The sequence below is a fragment of the Halichoerus grypus genome, chromosome 7, assembly GCF_964656455.1.
Source record: "Halichoerus grypus chromosome 7, mHalGry1.hap1.1, whole genome shotgun sequence".
Lineage (NCBI taxonomy): Eukaryota > Metazoa > Chordata > Mammalia > Carnivora > Phocidae > Halichoerus > Halichoerus grypus.
The window spans coordinates 73474008-73492707 of record NC_135718.1 but is presented as its reverse complement, the minus strand read 5'-3'; the positions used below and the strand labels follow the sequence as shown (position 1 = coordinate 73492707).

Below are 18700 nucleotides of genomic sequence, written 5' to 3'. Positions count from 1 at the left end.
CTACAGCTCAAACAGGATTCCGGTATCCCTGATCTGACTCTGGGATTAAGGTTTGGCCTCACACCCTCGGGAACAGCCCTCCAGCCAAGTTATTCACATCCAATCTTCCCTTTAGAAAATCAAGTTCCTGACTGGATAAGACAAACAAAATTTTACTCTTAGAAAGGAAAAGACGTAATATTTAATAAATGTATATAACTACGAGAAAGGACAAAGTTGGAAGGCACAGATGAGAACAGGGCCAATTTTACTAGTCTCCATGCATTCATGCCTCTGTTCCGGGAAAGGTGAAAGTAAGGGTTTCGAGGCAGGACTAGAGTCAAGCACAGAAATGAAACAGGGCAGCTGATCTAGGCTCCTTTGCTTAAGTCACTCAATAAGTATATAATTAAGCGACAACCACATTAGGCCGCACGCTAGCCTTGGGGGCAATGACAGAGTCGGTGGCTCCCTGGCTTCCCCGAGCTGTATAAAGATAAACGATTTAACAAGTAACGACATAAAGTGTGGGGGATGTGAGGGCAGGAGAGGGGCATAGCTGTCATGAAAGCCTGCTTCAGGGGCACCAGACCCCACCTGTGCATGGGGGGGGGCAGGAGAATCACGGAAAGGTTCCCAGGGCAATCGGCTCTTCCTCAGGCCATACCTCCAAAGGAGAGAGAGCACAACGGAACAAGGGATTCTCGATTCTACCCTTTCCCAGCACGCTGGTAATGACAGGTTTGTGGTCAAGTACTAGTGCCAATACCAGGCCAATGTTTTAAAGTGCTGGCTGAGTCTGGTGTCCCAACTCCGCTGATGAAAATGTGCTAGTCGCACCTTTTTATGCTTGACTCCAGCTGTTCATAATTTGGTCTCAAATAAATTATGGTAGGAGGTCCAATCCAGGAAAGATAAGGAAGAACAATTACTGGAGCAATCAGAACAGTAATTAATTAACAATGTCTTAAGTTACACAAGGCTGTTCACAGTGAAGGCACTTTTATCTTCAGGGTTCGAGAGTCAGACACAGCACGTATGACTGCTCCCACTTCAGGGCAGAGGAAGGAAACTCGGGTCAATGGTCAGTTGGCCTGCCTGGGACCGTAAGAGTCTCCGACTCCCAGCAGAGCCCCCTTCCCACCCCTCAGCTGATGAACAGCTGCTCCCCCTTCTCCGTACCTTAAATTCTCAAAATATTTACTCCCAGAGGAGCGATGAGGCTTTTTACTGAGGAGTTTAAAGACACAAATGAAAGATGGGTTAATGTAATCCACTGCTTACCGCAAGACGCCTGACTTAAGCACTGGCTGAAGGCCTAACGAAACACTGACAGCCCCGTCTCTCAAAGCACTAGGAAGTTTCTTTAAAAAAGAACTTCACAAATCACTTCTCCATCACAAATTCAATGGTAGAGAAATGAAGTAAAAACTTTAAAGATTTTAGGATCCACCTAAAAAATGTTTTAAAGAACTGGACACACAAATTAGTTTTCATCTTTTAAAGAACAAATGTAAAAGCTGACATATGCTATTTTGATTTAATCTTGTTTTATAGTTTTGTTTACTCTGATAAGCCCCAGAAGGTCTCTTCCTCCTGCAATAAGGAAGAACTGCCTGAGTGACCCTGTGCTCAGAATAGAACTAATGTCTTGGTAGGAACAGGCAACTAATGTCCTTCAGAGACGTGGGAAGGAGGTTCTTAGTCCATCCAGACATCAGAGGAAACTCAATTCTTGTGAGCAATTCCAGAAGCCTTGGAAACAGCTGAGCTGAAGTCACAACTCTCTCTGGTTTATATCGAAAGACTACCATTAGGGAAGAAAGTGACAAACAGAAACCGTTCACTTTCACTGTAGGAAAACAGAACACCAGGGCGTGAGATGACGGATCCCTGGGACAAGTGACAAAGTTAAATGAGTGACAGATGAGGGCAGGTAAATCCCCTCATTTTGTACAACCTTCGCGATGTCGGGCTCGGAAGCAATGAAGTTGCAAAATCTGGTCATTGCACTCGAACCATCCAGCATGCCATCATCCATGTTGATATCCAACACCTGCGCTCCCATTTCCACCTGCACTTTGGCAACACTCAGTGCTTCCTGAAGGAAGAATGCCAGAGGAGGCAGCATTAGGAGAAGGTGACTCAAGAGAAGGCTACAAAAGTCATCCCTACCACCCCAGCAGTCCTTTCAAATCAGACTGGATGAACCAGCCTCCCCAAGTCCCGGCCTGCTCTCCTCCCATCCATCATCATAATCTGATGACTGGCCTTTCCTCCACATCTCCTCCCTCATGTCAGTTCACGACTCAGAATCCACCAAGGTTCTGTCCTCCTGCCGTAAAGAAGCTCAACTCCCTCAGCCTGGCGTTCAAGGCCCTCTGTGACCCGGCCCCACTCTTCCCCTCCTGGTTCCCTTCACCCAACCACATCTGTTTCCACTTCAGGGTCACAGATCACGTTGTCTCCTCTGCTTGGGATACAATCCCCTTCCCTTCTATACTGTTTAGGACCCAGCTCAAGCCCCAGCTCCTCCAAAAAAGTCCTCAGAGAAACCATCCACAACTTCTGTGACTCTTCAGTGTTTGCCAAGACATGCAAAGTGTGTTGCAGACTGTTGGTAAGAGTTACATGAAATAGGAGTTAAATAAAATCCAACAGATTTTTATACTGGAAGGCTCTTCAAATCCTTTAATACACTGTCACCCACTGTAAATATCCAAGAACAGAATACGCAGCATTTCCCAACTTGTGACCACTGAAGGAGTATCTTGTAGGCTCAGTGCTCCAGAAAACATACTTTGGGTGGGAAACACGGCTTATTCCACAATGACCTGCTGCCTCTGTAACTTCTGCAACGACTGTGATCATTACATCATCGTGGTCTATGAGATCATCGTTTCCCTGGGATTTCATGAGTATTAGCTTATTCCTCAAAATAGAGTGTAAGTGTTTGGAACTCTGGAAAGGTCTTAGGTTTCTCCTGCTCTCCTTTGAACAATGCTGAGCAAAACATACACGTTCCATAATGCTTTCTAACTAACTGAGAAAACAGAGTTTATTTTAGGTCTTCATCGTACACTTTGTAATGTAATAAAATAAATAAGGATAAAATCAATAGTAGCTTCTGATGTTGTCTTATTTTTTCTTTAGCTTAAGAAAACGACATCGAAATTTTAAGCAATCGTTGTGACAGAGCAGGCATGAGACCTTTTGCATATGCCACAAGGAAAGACCATTCGTAATGACCCAAGGTTACACAGGAAAAGGATCACAATAAAATTCAGCACATCAAAAAATGTTTTTTCAGTATCGGCAATGTGTGAAATACTATAAAGAATGGAAAGCATGCGTCCCAATCCCTGTTCCTGGAGGGCTTACATCTAGCTGGGGGCATATGACATAGTCACACAAACAGCCAGCAGTGTTGCCATGTGAGGTGTGAGTCAAGTGCGAGACGGCCTGCAAAGCAGGAGAGGGCCAGTCTCTGCGGACTGAAATGGAGGAAGCCACCTCAGAGGAACAGTCTTCAGCTGGCCCCTGGGAGACAGACTGCAGGAAGCAGACGGAGACAGCCAGCAAACTGGTGAGACCAGAGATCGGAAGAGCTGGAAGGCAGAGATCCCAATACCTGGCCTTTCTAGTCCAGAAAAGTCGCGGAGTAAAACCTTGGAGGTCCAACCCTCCCAAATGGGCTCACTACGATGACGTCATTTGTACAAGGTGAGCAAAAATCAGCCCTGGAGCTTCTTTCAAGGTCAGTGCTCCTTCCGTTAAACCACAAAGGCTTGAGGGATCGCTAACTCAGGGAAAAGTAGAATCAAATGAGGAGTCAGCCCTAGCGGCCCCCTGACAGATCCCACTGCCTCCTCCTGTGTCCTGCAGGCAGGGACAGCAGAGTGGCCTTGGGGTCTATCATTCACTTGCTGTGAACAACAGGTGAGTAGTTTGCCTTCCCCCAGATGTACGTGGGAAAAATGGGGGTAACAATAGAACCTATCTCATGGGTCTGTGAGGATTCGGTGAATAATGATGGAAAGCACCTCGCACCGTGACTGGCACATAGTAAGACCCTACTGAAGGCTAGATATTATTACTCCGATCCGCTTTCATGTTCCTAAGTTGCCCTCTGTCCTCAGTATCAAATCTATCAAATCTGACAGCTCAAAGGGACACCACAGAATGGCCATAAGAATCAAAAAGTAAATAGAAACATGGCCAACTGAAGAATGCTATGTAACTACTAAGGGTCATCAGGACGTCAGAGAGGAACAAACAAGAAAAAAAAGGCATGGGTGCAGAAGCAAGCCTTCTGGAATGTTCGGGTGACAGGTCGGGATGGGAAGACAGTCTGGTGTCTAAGTGAGCGAAATGAATGGTGGCCTAAAGAGTTTGGATTTTCTCCCATCTGCACAAAATGTGACCCTGTGAAAGCTTCTGATCTGGGGGAGGGCTGTGACAGGAGCTCACGGCAGCAGCAGCAGGAATGCAGGGCAGAGGGCAGACGGGACCTGCCAGGAACCAGCAAAGCAGCTAAGCAGGCCGTGTCGGTGTGCCACAGAGGGGCGCCACCGAGTGCTACCGTGGAGCAGTAACTAATAAGTCCATGAAGGCTGATAAATGGCTCCTTTCTTGGTGATTAAAATGAAGTCTGCTTTGATACTGATTTCTGGAAAATCTATTTCCTAAAGCTTGCAAAACCTCCAAGTGACAGTTGATGATAAAATAAATCATCACGAAAGCCCAGACTAAATTCCTCCAATGTTTAACTTACTATTTTAATAAGAAAAAAAAAAAATCTATCCGGCTGTGTAGGGTAGGCTCTATGGGGATCAGAGTTTGCAGACCCACAGAGTGACCAAGCTGAGAAATACTATGGCTAACCCTTCATGTAGACTCTCCAAGGCAGGGGCCTATTCCTTCTTTTATGTGTGCTTGTTTATTTTAGTCTAGAGCCAGCAGAATCAAGACCACTGCACTAGTCAGCTGTTGGATGTGGTCACGAGGAAGTGACTAGGAAGGCTCTTGGCTTCCCCTTTCCCTGGAAGGATTTGTGAGAAGCCAACATGAAGAGTATTCTCAAATTCTTAAACTTACTTCACAGTTAATAGAAACAGCCAGAACCTGGATCCCTCCCACCTCACCCCACTTCAGATCCCAGAGGCAGTTCTTTTTGACAAATATTAATAACAGCAGCTTCAGTCTCCCGAAGCCGCAGGCTCCCACCTGCCCACCTGCTGCAGACACATGTGACCGTTCTCCTCACGGTCCCCAGAAGCTCTGCTAATAACACTCTCGAAGGCAGAGCTGTCTCATTTACATGCTGTCTAGCCAAAAACATGGCAGATGCCTCAAGGGTCTTAATGAGATGCTCACTTCATAGTTTCCTGCCATGATGAGTTTAGCAAACTTCCTGGATCCTGCCACGTTACAGCGCTCTCCAATGTTAACAAAGTTGGTGTACGGTCCGATCCTGAAGGGCTCTAGACCTTAAAAGGAGAAGCATTTTGAAAATTTTCTGAAAATTCATATGATGACATGAGACAGACAGAAAACAAATGTTTTCATTGAGAAAGAAGCTTCCGCGGCACAGCCCACAGGACTAGACAGGATCCCTGATGTGGGATTAGAACCATGGCCTCCTCCCCCAGGGATATTTAAACACAACAAAGGCTACATGTTACAGCTACATGGACACCCAGAACTCCCAAAAGAAGTATTTTAGGAGTGGAGATGCAAAATGTTTCTAAAGAACTGCTTCATACCAGCTCTGAGAAACAAGGAAACATTATCATCATACCCCTATTTCACCAAGAGTGGGGGGTGGAAGCCATGAAGTTAGAATCAGAAGGATCACTCTGCAGCTGTCCACCCAGACATCAGCTTGAAGCCGGATGGAGTAAGCTTTCGTAATCACACCAGCTGTGAGCTGAGAGCTTTACCTTATGTCTTTGATCCAGAGGCCAAGAACCCATAACCAGCAAGGACGAATGGGATCACAAGGAAGGACCCAGGCTGAGCCCTGGGAGACAGGATTTGCCGCGGCACACCCCCCACTCCTGAGCTGACGCTGGGAAAACTGGGGCTCTCTGCACCTCTCTCCTTGTATCTCTCCTGTTACAGGCCAATTGAGAGGCAAATACCAGCTTTCTAATTATGAACACATTCACGGAGGTAAAAAGCGAGATGAGGCGTAAAGTATCACTACAGAAACAGCCCTTAACTGTTTTTGCTCTACTTGTTCTATTGAAAGTGTGAGGCGAGGGGGGCTTGCAGGGTGGTTACAGGAAGGATGGAGGGACAGCCAGCCGCGGGTTCAAAGCCCAGGGACACTTCTTTCATAGCTTCTGATCGTATAAAAGAGAGACGTAAAAGGATGGTTTTTCATACTTGTTTCATACATTTCATGGCACTATTGTAAAAATGAGACTAGAGAACACTGATAAGCATAAAATTAGCACCAGCAATCATAGCCGTTGTTGTCAATAAAAGAAAATGGCTTTTGTGTCCTTCGTCAAAGCACTGGTTGAGAAAGAACAAAATATCAGGGAGAGGAAAAAAAGGAATATGAGATGAGCAATCACAAAAGTATTCCAGACTGTTTAAGGGACTGGGGAAGCTATCCCTTCCCAGTTTTGTCCTATGATTTCTTCCCACTGGGAGTGACCCTCCGAGTGAGCCGCAAGGTGGCCCCAGGCCTTAGTCAGACCCAGGGGCACACAGGACAGGCAGACAGCTGGGCCGACGCGTAAATGCTCAAGGGGTCCTGCATCATCGCCCTATGAGCGCCGCATACAGAGGGCTTCTCATCAGTTACACATGTGAAGTATCTGATATAAAAACTACGTTTTTCTTAAGTTTGTAATCCATGAAAGAGTATGTTTGATGTCATTCTTTAAAATCGGATTGAAGGTGATTTTTAAAGCAATTTAGAAATAGCACATGAAATTCAAATCAGAAGAAGAGGATTCTTTTATTCTTACATCTAAATTCTTCTTTAAAAATCATATCTAGCAGCGCCTGGGTGGCTCAGTCAGTTAAGCATCTGCTTCGGGCTCAGGGCATGATCCCGGGGGTCCTGGGATGGAGCCCCATGTCGGGCTCCCTGCTCAGCGGGGAGCCTGCTTCTCCCTCTGTCCCTCCCCCTGCTTGTGCTCTCTCTCTCTCTCAAATAAATAAAATCTTAATAAAAAAATAAATTAAAATAAAAATCATATCTAAGTGGTTCTCTTCTTGTTTCAATTGTGGCAAAGGCTGACTATTTAAACTGCTAGTCCTTGGCTGAAGCAAACAAGTTTTAAGATCTAAGGATGAAATAAACTATCCTACCACACCTCTCTCTGTTTTCTGGAGAACAAAAAGAAAACAAGGAAGACTGAAGAAGGTTTTTAACCCAACTTCACACTCACTCACTGGGATGAATTCGATGAAGTTATATTCCAACTGAGAAAAGTAGGTGTTCCTTTTACTTTCCCTTGTATTTTATTTCAATTTTCTTAGAGGAACATAAGGAACAAAAATATTTCAATTCAGAGAAATGCTAAATTCTAAATTATTAGGGTGCCTAATTTCCCATGTGCGCTATTTGCATGTTCTCTAAGAATCTGTGTGTGTGTGCGTGTGTGTCTATATATATATATATATAGACACACACGCACACACAATTATTTTCCTGAGAAATACTACCTAACAATACATCATTGAAGTATTATGGGGAAAACATAAAATTTAAAGTTATGTTTCTAATGGATGGCACGATAAACTTTTATTAACGTTCCTTATTTGAACATCAACACTCATTCTCAAAAAGGGAAGCTGCCCACCTTATGGGACTGTCGAGCACCAGAGAACAGTCAATACCACACCTCTCTGTAAAGTCCTAAATACGTGGTGAATCTCAGATGGCGACAATCATGTTGTAGAAGCAAGCACAATTTTCTACGAAGAGGCTGCTGTCGTGACAAACCACTGAGCCTTGACAGTTTGGAATTTTCAATAACTAAGAGCAAGTCTGACGATTACAACAGTTAGCCTGTGGCCGAGAGTATGTTTTCAAAGCAGTGCCTCACAGAGTCAGGGCCATGTGAGTTCTAAACCCAAGCAAGGGCCCCACCTGAGCAAACCACCTGTGCCTTCTGCCCATTTCCCACCCCTGATCTTCACGAGAATTCATCTAAATGCAAGAAAAAATATGGACGCTTCCCTGACCTAAGAAACAAGTTGCTTGGCACACACATCACTACCACTTAGGATAAACACGAAATTAACCCACAAATGGTTTCTGAAATGATAAAAATCATGTCTTTATCACTTACCAGATAGTAACATATGCTCTTCAAAAACAGTGGCAGGTGGAACTCTAGGCTTACAGTTTTCCACAGCTTTAGCAATCTCCCTGAGTTAAAAGAGAAAACACTATCTCCATTAATTCGGAATAAAATAAATTTAATTAAACTAATTCCCAGCTATGAAATTAAGTCTAACATAATTATGCACATAATTATATACCTAATTCCAAATGTGCAGCAACAGTTATGCCTTTTAGTTTTCTCAGCAATGCAGAAAATGAATGTGTCAACTTTAACTTTTCTGTATTTTCCCAGTCTGCTGTGTACTGACTGCACCAGTTTCTGCCCTCAAGAGATAGAAACCGAGATACGTAATGGTTTACGCAAATGCAAACAGCAAATCTCCTTTCTTTCCCAAACCCATAGATGCCCTTTACTCCATGAAATAGGTGCTTGCTTCTTAGTGGTTTAAAAGAAAAAAAAGCTTCAGCATTAAGAAGGAGGAGCATACAAGAGAGGGGCCAGGAGTGGAGGCCCGTGTTTCAGGTCAGTTTTTCCCGAGCACAGAAAGCACAGAGTAGGGAGGGTCCATGGTAATAAATCACTAAAACTCCAAGATGATTAGTCTTCAAAATTTGCTTTGATTATGCATACACTTTTTAACCTTATTGGCTCTGGTAAATTATGTCTTTGGTCAACCTGGAAAAATCTGTCTACTCCACTAAATTTATCAGGGCCAGTATGAACTCCTCACTCTGCTGCCCCCTAGATTGGTATGCCAAAGTAAAAGCAGCAAACACACACACACACACACACACACACACACACACACACACACAGGTAGGTAGGTAAGTAGATACAGACATACATATACCTGCATGCCGATACACAGACACAGAAACACAAACACACAGGTATTTTTAAAACAACTTTTTTTAAAAAGGAGGCGATAACCTTAAAAACAAAAAGAGATCCAAAGATTTAAAAACAAAAAGAGGGCGCCTGGGTGGCTCAGTCAGTTAAGCGACTGCCTTCGGCTCAGGTCATGATCCTGGAGTCCCGGGATCGAGTCCCGCATCGGGCTCCCTGCTCAGTGGGGAGTCTGCTTCTCCCTCTGACCCTCCTCCCTCTCGTGCTCTCTGTCTCTCATTCTCTCTCTTGCAAATAAATAAATAAAATCTTTAAAAAAAAATAAAATAAAAAAAATAAAAACAAAAAGAGATCCACCTTCAACTATTGATAGCTTTTAGATACTATTTAAAAGATATTTCAGGGGTGCCCGGGTGGCTCAGTCATTAAGCGTCTGCCTTCGGCTCAGGTCATGATCCCAGGGTCCCGGGATCGAGCCCCACATCGGGCTCCCTGCTCCCTCTCCCACTCCCCCTGCTTGTGTTCCCTCTCTCGCTCTCTGTCAAATAAATAAAATCTTAAAAAAAAAAAAAAAGGTATTTTAAAAATTCCATAGGCTCTTCACAGAGTCTATCACAGAAGCCAACAAAAGCAGTGAACTGTTAGGTAATTCAGGATGGTGGACACATCGCGTGCACAAAAACAGACTCAGAACAGTGAGATGACTGGCTCAAAACAGGATCATCAGTCACGGGAGAGAAAAAACAAATTACAAACAGTCTGAAACTGGATTTTATTCCACTTCTTATTCCTCTTATCAGCCACAAAATGGCAAGGACTTGAACACAAACTCCACCAGGCTCTTCTTCCACACCACCATGCTTCACACGCTCACTCAACAACATGGAGTATGCAATGACCTTAAGGTACCTGGTTGTCTTACTGTCTTCCCCTTCCATGAGACAACTAATGGACACATGTACTTGCCCACAAGATATATGAACCGTTCCTCCTTAATTTTCTGAATACTAGTTAGGTATTTAAGTGATAGAATATCATGATATCTGGAATTTGCTTCACAATATTCTAAGGGGGAAAAAGTTGGAAAACAGACAAAATAAGAATAGCAAAATCTAGAAAATTATCGAAACTCTGTGGTAGGCACATGGAAATTCATTTTATTATTTTTCTACTTTTATTGGAATTTTTCACAATATAAAGGCATCTCAGTTTGCTAGGGCTGCCAAAATAAAATACCACAGGCTGAGTAGCTCAAAGAGCAGCAATATCTCAAGGTTCCGGAAGCTAGAAATTGAGACGAAGGCGTGTGGACAGGGCCAGTCTCCTCTCAGGCCTCTCCGGCTTGGAGACAGCCGTCTTCCCCCTATGTGGTCACTCAATCCCTTCCTCTGTGTGTCTGTCTCACAAAGACACCAGTTACACTGGATTAGTGTCCACCCATAGGATCTCATCGTACCTTCATTATCTCTTTAAAGATCCTATCTCCAAATACAGTCACATTCAAAGGAACTGGGCGGCTGGAACTTCAACACATGAATGGTGGGGGGTGGAGGACATGATTGGTCCCATGACAAAAGAGCATATTTAGAAGTGATTCCTACCTGATATGATCTGGTGTCGTACCACAGCAACCACCCACTATATTGACCAAGCCATCCACAGCAAAGGCCTGCATTTCGGAAAAGAAAAAGTTTCACAGAGCCCATTTGAATTCTAAACTCACTTCCACCAATTCAGCAGGAGATCTATGTTTCCTGAATAACGAATTTTTCATTGTAAAGAGAGTTAAACATACTTAATCCAAGATATAAAGCTTTCACGCGCCCTGGATGTAAGTTTAAAAGCAGAAAATAGTCCAGATGCTATGAAATCCTTTACACCATTTATAAGTACAATGACATAATCATTTGCCTACTTGGCCATAATAGAGACTTTTTTTTTCCCCATATGCTGAGGTGAATGACTGTGAGCTGGATAGTGTAACAAATAACACATAAAGTGAGCATCAGTTTTTATATTTAAGTTAATTTTAAATTTTAATGAACTAAAAGTTCAGGGGTGCCTGGGTGGCTCAGTCGGTTAAGCATCTGCCTTCAGCTCAGGTCATGATCCCAGGGTCCTGGGACTGAGTCCCATATCGGGCTCCCTGCTCAGCAGGGAGCCTACTTCTCCCTCTCCCTCTGCTCTTCCTCCTGCTCATGTGCGCGTGCGCGCTAAAAATTCAGTTCCTCAGTCACATTTCAAGTTCTCCAATAACCACATGGTAGTGGCTACATACTGGGCAGTGTGGGTCTAGAGTTTAACCAAACGCTAGTTAGCGAAAGACAGTAACTGAGACAGGAAGTCAAGAAACTGAGAAGTCAGAGTATTGGAAAGATCATCTACTAGATAAGGAACTGAAATCACAAGAATCAAGTCAGAAATCATTTAGGAGAGAATGTTAGTGAGCCAGAAGCTGAAAGTTCAAGGAATGAGGAAGGGACCCAGGGGTTAGTGGGCAGTATGGTCCCATGACCTGGGATTCAAAGATGGGAGGTGTGTGGGTGATAAGGTGTGCAGGCGACAACAGGGAGCAAGGAGGATACCTACTCCACCCAGCAGTTTGGTTGGGGTGGAGCGGGGGAGGGAAGCCACCACATGAGAGGACTGCAGAAGACAGCGAAGTTTCAATTAGTCTGGGTCCAGCCTGACTGGGGATTTTCCAACGGCCCCAGGGCCAGATGGGGAGAAAAATGCTGCTGGCGAGCCCCTCCCTCTGCCTCTACCATCGTAATTCAGAGTGGGTAAGCTTTTGTTATATAGACACTGGGATTTCTTTAGGAGAAAATTCTACTTCTAAATATTCTAAATCTAAGATTTCCATTACTCCAACTCTTAAAAAACCAAATGAAAGACCATCCTTAACCTTTAGTTGCGTGGCCATCATATGCGGAGTTTCGTCGTAGTCACCAAATGTGTTGGGAAGACCTAAGAAAGCACATTTCAAGCATTACTGAAAACCATCTTAACAAATAGGCTAGTGTTTGTGAGGCTGCAGGTTTAAAAGTTAGGAAATTTTATATTTATAATTAAATGGTGATTACTTGCAAAAACAAATAACAGTTCTTAATATCGAACATAGTAAATGCAGAGATACCACACCTCTCCCCGCCCCCCAAAAAAATCACAGAGGCAAATAAACATAGGCTATTTCTCTTCCATTTGAAAGAAAAAAGTCACTACTATATGGGACAGAATTTCTCCAACCCCATCCCATTCCCACAGAGGAAGCTCAATCTTGTCAGCTAGCTGCTTGTGGGTAGAAGTTGGGGACTACTACATACCCTTTGAACTAATGAGCACCTGGCGATATGAATTAAAAACAAACTCAAAACACAACCAGTTCTCAAATAAATTTTTCCAAGTTCAAATGTTCAAATAAATCTTCCCAAGTAAAATTTTAGCATTGAATTAACCAATTTCCTATTTTATTTATTAGCTCCTTCCAGTTATCTTACTCCTTCTGGGGAAATAAAATTTGGTGAGCATTAAGATATACATATTTGGAGAAAGAAAGCTGGAAAATGATTGTTAGCCCTAAGGAGCTAAGCAAATACTCAAAAACATTCACCAGGAAATCTGGTTAATGCAGAATGGGTTACTAATTTCTAATTGAATAGTTTTAGAACGGTCTAAAAATATCTGTATCTATATCTATATATAGTAAGCTAGCAGTGCTAACTTTTAGAAAGGAAAAAGCTGACAAAGGTTGTTAACACAGAACAGAGAGAAGGGCTCCTTCTCCTCTTCTTTGCACTCATCTCTTTGGCTGTGTTCCCATGGCCAGCACTGTCACCTAAAGCAAGGCTCTGTAACTAGACTTCATCCCCCAAAGTTCTGTCCAATCCTGAAGCTTGTAGGCTGAGTCAAATTGTTCCTTCAGGTCTAGAGGCAAGCAGTGGTCTAGACCCAAATACTCTTCATTTAGAAAATGACCACTGAATTTCAACTACATACCAAGACCTGCAAAACAAATTCTTTTGGCCAAACTCTTTTAACCCTACCTACCCCGTCGTGTGTATTTGGATTTCCCCATGTGCAACTCCCTAGAAATACACACCTGCATTGGGATAACAGAGTACATAGGCTGTTGTACATTTTCCAATTGTTTCAATAAAAGGTCTCATTTCAGCTGCACCCAGAGCACAGTTTAATCCAATGCTGTAAAAACAAAAAGAAGGTATCAGGAGCATTATCTTGTATGCAAGGTGTTTATGTATATAAAACATTACAATAAAGTAAGGACTATATTTAAAACCAAGCAGATAATAAATCTCCACGTTAGCTTTAGCACCTTTATTCAGATATAGTCAAAGCCATTTCATTGAAGTCCCTCTGAATGTTTCTGTCCATGTCTCCAATGTCAGATGATCTTACAGCTAAAGGACCCTGCCTATGGTAGTTCCTTGAAGAATTTGACAGTTTGGTTACTGGTATACCAAAAACAGAAATGCCAGCAAACTACCAGTGCTAACACACGTCTGATCTGAAAGCAATACTTATGAGAAAGAGAAAGGAAAATCATGGAGGTAGAAGAGAAGGCACAGTAATGATACATGGAAGCCACTGTGCGAGTCCAGAAGACCAAGACTGAGTAGTCGTTGCTCTGTAACTGACTTGCAAGGTAACCTTGGCCTTACAGTTTGTCCTCTTATAAATTAAACTGGTTTATCTATAAAACCAAGTTTCATTTTGCATATGAAACTTACTGTCTCAAATGAAACAGATCCAAGCAGAGCTGCCCTAACTGAAGTTTTCAGGGTGGAGGGCCTGAAACCCCTCCAACACCACTCTCAGTGGGGCCCCTGGGGCCCTCAGGAATTCAAAAATTAACTAGGAAGCTACTAGACTATTTCAATTGTTTTCTTTTACTATGATTCCTAACTGCAATGTGATACACTAGATTAGATCCTGAGGCAGAAAAAAAGGGCAATTGTGGAAAAACTTGAAACCTGAATAAAGGCTGGAATTTAATTAATAATAATACTATTCTTAGTTTTGACAAAAGGACCATAGTTATGGAAGACGCTAACGTTAGGGAAAACTAGATGAAGAGTATATGGAAATTCTCTCTACTATCTTTGCAACTTTTCTGTAAATCTGAAATTACCCCAAAATAAAAAGTTTATTTACCAAATATAACACCCATTCATGATAAAAACTCTCAGCAAACTAGGAATAGAGGGGAACTTCCTCAACTTGATAAAGAACATCTACAAAAAAACCTATAGCTGACATCATAACTTGATGTAAAACTAGACACTTTTCCCCTAAGATTGGGAACAAAACAGAGAATGTCCATTTTCAACTCCTACTTGACATTATACTGGAAGTCCTGGCTAATGCAAAAAGAGAAGGAAAATACAAGGTATACAGATTGGAAAGGAAGACATAAAACCATCTTTATTCACAGATAGGATGTAGAAAATCCCAAAGAATCAACTAAAAATTTCTTGGAACCAATAAGCACTGATAGCAAGGTTGCAAAATACAAGGTTAATATACAAAAGTCAATTGTTTACCTATATCCCAGCCATGAGCTATTGAAATTAGAAATTAAAAACACAATACCATTTGCATCGGCACCAAAACAGATGAAATAGTGGGGTATAATTTTAACAAAGTATGTACAAGATCTACATGAAGAAAACTACAAAATGACAAGACTCAGAAGAAAGAAATCAAAGCAAATCTAAGTAGTGAAAAGATATTCCATGGACATGAACAGGAAGACTCAGTATTATTAAGATGCCAGCTCTTCTCAATTTTACATATATATACACATATACATATATTCATTCACACAAACCCAGTAAAAATTCTAGCCAAGTATTTTGTAGCTATCAACAAAATGACTCTAACATGTATATGGACAGGCAAACAACTCAGAGTAGCTAATACAATATTGAAGGAAAAGAACAAAGTTGAAGGACTGACACTAAAAGCTAAAGTAATCAACGATATTGGTGAAAGAAGAGACAAATAGATCAATGGAATGAAACAGAGAGTCCAGAAAAAGAAACACACAAACACAGTCAACTGATCTTTGATAAAGGAGCAAAGGCGAGCCAACGGACAAAGGACTTCCTTTTCAGCAAACAGTGCTGGAACAAATGGACATTCACATGTGAAAAAATTCGATGAGACACAGACCTTACACCTTTCACAAAAATTAACTCAAAATGGATCACAGACCTAAATATAAACTGCAGAACTATTAAAGATATAAAGATACATAAAAAGATAACGTAGCCTGAAACTAATATTATACTGTATGTTAACTAACTGGAATTTAAATAAAAACTTGGAAGAAAAAAAAAAGGTAACACGGGAGAAGACTTAGGTGGCCATGAGTTTGGCCATGAGTTTTTAGATAAAACACTGAAAGGAGGATCAATGAATGAAAAAGCTGATAAGCTGGACTTCACTAATATCAACAACTTCTGCTCAGTGAAAGACACTATGCTGTTAAAAGCATGGGAAGACGAGCCACAGATTGGGAGAAAATATTTGCAAAACACATATTTGATAAAATAAGTGGTAACCAAAAGATAAAAAATTCTTAAAATTCAACAATAAATATATGCACCTAACGTAGGAGCAACAAAACATATAAACAATTATTAACAGACTTAAAGGGAGAAACTGACAGCAACACACCAACAGGGGACTTTAGTACACCACTTCCATCAATCGTGATCATCCAGACAGAAAATCAATAAGGAAACACTGGCCTTAATAAGACACATTAGACCAACGGACTTAAATGATATACAGAACCTTCCATCCAAAAGCAGCAGAATACACATTCTTCTCAAGTGTACACCGAACATTCCCTACAGCACATGTTAGGCCACAAAACAAGTCTCAAATTAAAGAGAAATCATACCAAGCATCTTTTCCAACCACAATGGTAGAAAACTAGAAATCAATTACAGGAATAAAATTGGAAAAACTACAAATATGTGGAGATTAAACATGTTACTGAACAACTGCTGAGTCATAGAAGAAATCAAAGGAGAAATTTAAAAATACCTAGAGACAAGTGAAAATAGAAATACGACACATCAAAATCTATGGGAGGTGGGGCACCTGGGTGGCTCAGTTAGTTAAGCAGACTCCCTTCGGCTCAGGTCATGATCCTGGAGTCCCAGGATCGAGTCCCACATTGGGCTCCCTGCTCAGCAGGGAGTCTGCTTCTCCCTCTGACCCTCCCCCCTCTCATGCTCTCTCTCTATCTCATTCTCTCTCAAATAAATAAATAAAATCTTTAAAAAAAAAAAAAATCTATGGGAGGCAGCAAAAGTGACTCTCTAAGGGGAAAGTTCAGAGCAATAGAGGTCAACCTCAAGAAACAAGAGAAATCTCAAATGAACAATTTCACTTTACACCACAGGAACTAGAATAAGAATAAATGAGGCCCAAAGTTAGCAAAAGGAAGGGAATAATAAAGTTCAGAGTCAAAATAAATGAAATAGGGCACCTGGGTGGCTCAGTCGGTTAAGAAGCCAACTCTTGGTTTCGGCTCAGTTCATGATCTCAGGGTGGTGAGATCGAGCCCCACGTCAGGCTCTGCATTCAGCCCGGAGTTGGAGCCTGCTTGAGATTCTCTATTTCTCTCTCTCCCTCTCCCTCTGCCCCTCCCCCTGCGTGTGTGCGCTCTCTAAAACAAATAAATCTTTAAAAAATATAATAAAAAAATAAAATACAGACTAAAAAGACAAATAGAAAAGATCAATGAAACTCAGAGCTGATTCTTTGAAAAGATAAAACAAAACTGACAAACCTTCAGCTAAACTCACTGAGAAAAAAGGAGAACCCTCAAATAAATAAAATCAGAAATGAAAGCAGAGAAGTTACAATCGACACCACAGAAATACAAAAGAATCATAAGAGGCTATTATGAACAATTATATGCCAACAAGTTGAAACTTCAAGAAGTGGAGAAATTCCCAGAAACTTACAACCTACCAAGACTGAATCACAAAGAAATAGAAAATCTCAATAGTAAGGAGCCTGAAGCAGTAATCAAAAACCTCCCAAAAGGGCGCCTGGGTGGCTCAGTTGGTTGAGCGACTGCCTTCGGCTCAGGTCATGATCCTGGAGTCCCTGGATCGAGTCCCACATCGGGCTCCCTGCTCGGCAGGGAGTCTGCTTCTCCCTCTGACCCTCCCCCCTCTCATGTGCTGTCTCTCTCATTCTCTCTCTCTCAGATAAATAAATAAAATCTTTAAAAAAAAAAAAAAAAAAAACCTCCCAAAAAACAAAAGTCCAGGACCAGAAGCCTTCACTCGTGAATTCTACCAAAACATTCAAAGAAAATGTCATACATATCCTTCTCAAACTCTTTCAAAAAATTGAAGAGGAGGAAATGCTTCCAAACCTCCTTAAGAGGTCAGTATTACCCTGATACCAAAACCAGACAAGGACAGCCCCAAAAAAGAAAATTACTGGCCAATATCCCTGATGAACACAGATGCAAAAATCCTCAACAAAATATTAGCAAACCAAATTCAACAATACATTAAAAGGATCATACCATGATCAAGAGGGATTTATTCCAGGGATGCAACAATGGTCCAACATCTGCAAGTCAGCCAATGTGTGAGCAGAATGAAACCTTAAAAACCACACGATCATCTCAAAAGATGTAGAAAAAGCATCTGCCGAAATTCAACATCCACTTATGTTAAAAACTCTCAACAAAGAGAGTATAGAGGGAACATACCTCAAGATTATAAAAACCATATATGGCAAACCTACAGCTAACATCATACTCAACAGTGAAAAGCTAAAGCTTTTCTTCTAAAACCAGAAAAGAAAAGGATGCCCACTCTCTCCACTTTATTCAACACGGTATCAGAAGTTCTAGCCACAGCAACTAGGCCAAAAGAAATAAAAGGCATTCTAATTAGAAAGAAGTAAAACACACTATTTGCAGATAATATGAACTATATAGAAAACCCTAAAGACTCCACTAAAAAAAATTGCTACAACTAATAAATGAATTCAGTAAAGTTGCAGGACACAAAATTCATATACAAAAAAAATCCATTGCATGTCTATACACTAATAGCAAACTATCAGAAAGAGAAATTAAGAAAACAATCCCATACAATTGCATCAAAAAGAATAAAATACCTAGGAATAAATTTAACCAAGAGGTGAAAAACCAGTATACTGAAAACTGTAAGACACTGATGAAAAAAACTGAAGATGACACAAAGAAATGGAAAGATAACCATTCTCATGGAATAAAAGAATCCTGTGAAAATGTCCATAGTACCCAAAGCAATGTACAGATTCTACAGCAATCTACAGCACAATCCATATCAAAATTCCAATGCATTTTTCATAGAACTAGAACAACGAATTCTAAAATGTATATGGAACCACAAAAGACCCTCAAAGCCAAAATAATTCTGAGAAAAAAAAGAAAACTGGAGATATCACATGCCTGGATTTCAGACCATACTACAAAGCTGTAGTCATCAAAATAGTATGGTATTGGCCTAAAAACAGAC

At 41.5% G+C, this 18700-nt stretch overlaps 1 protein-coding gene across 3 annotated transcripts in view; it reads right to left on the bottom strand.

The window, feature by feature from the left end:
* MTR (5-methyltetrahydrofolate-homocysteine methyltransferase) overlaps window positions 1-18700 on the bottom strand; it is a 99513-nt gene that overhangs the window by 59475 nt on the left and 21338 nt on the right. For all 3 annotated transcript variants that reach the window (XM_036074092.2, XM_036074093.2, XM_078077752.1), the window contains exons 9-14: window positions 13237-13337; window positions 12043-12104; window positions 10739-10806; window positions 8295-8374; window positions 5356-5468; window positions 1940-2080 (exon numbers count right to left, since the gene is read on the bottom strand). In XM_036074092.2, the coding sequence (XP_035929985.1) occupies window positions 1940-2080; window positions 5356-5468; window positions 8295-8374; window positions 10739-10806; window positions 12043-12104; window positions 13237-13337 (565 nt within the window). The remainder of the gene's footprint in view (window positions 1-1939; window positions 2081-5355; window positions 5469-8294; window positions 8375-10738; window positions 10807-12042; window positions 12105-13236; window positions 13338-18700) is intronic.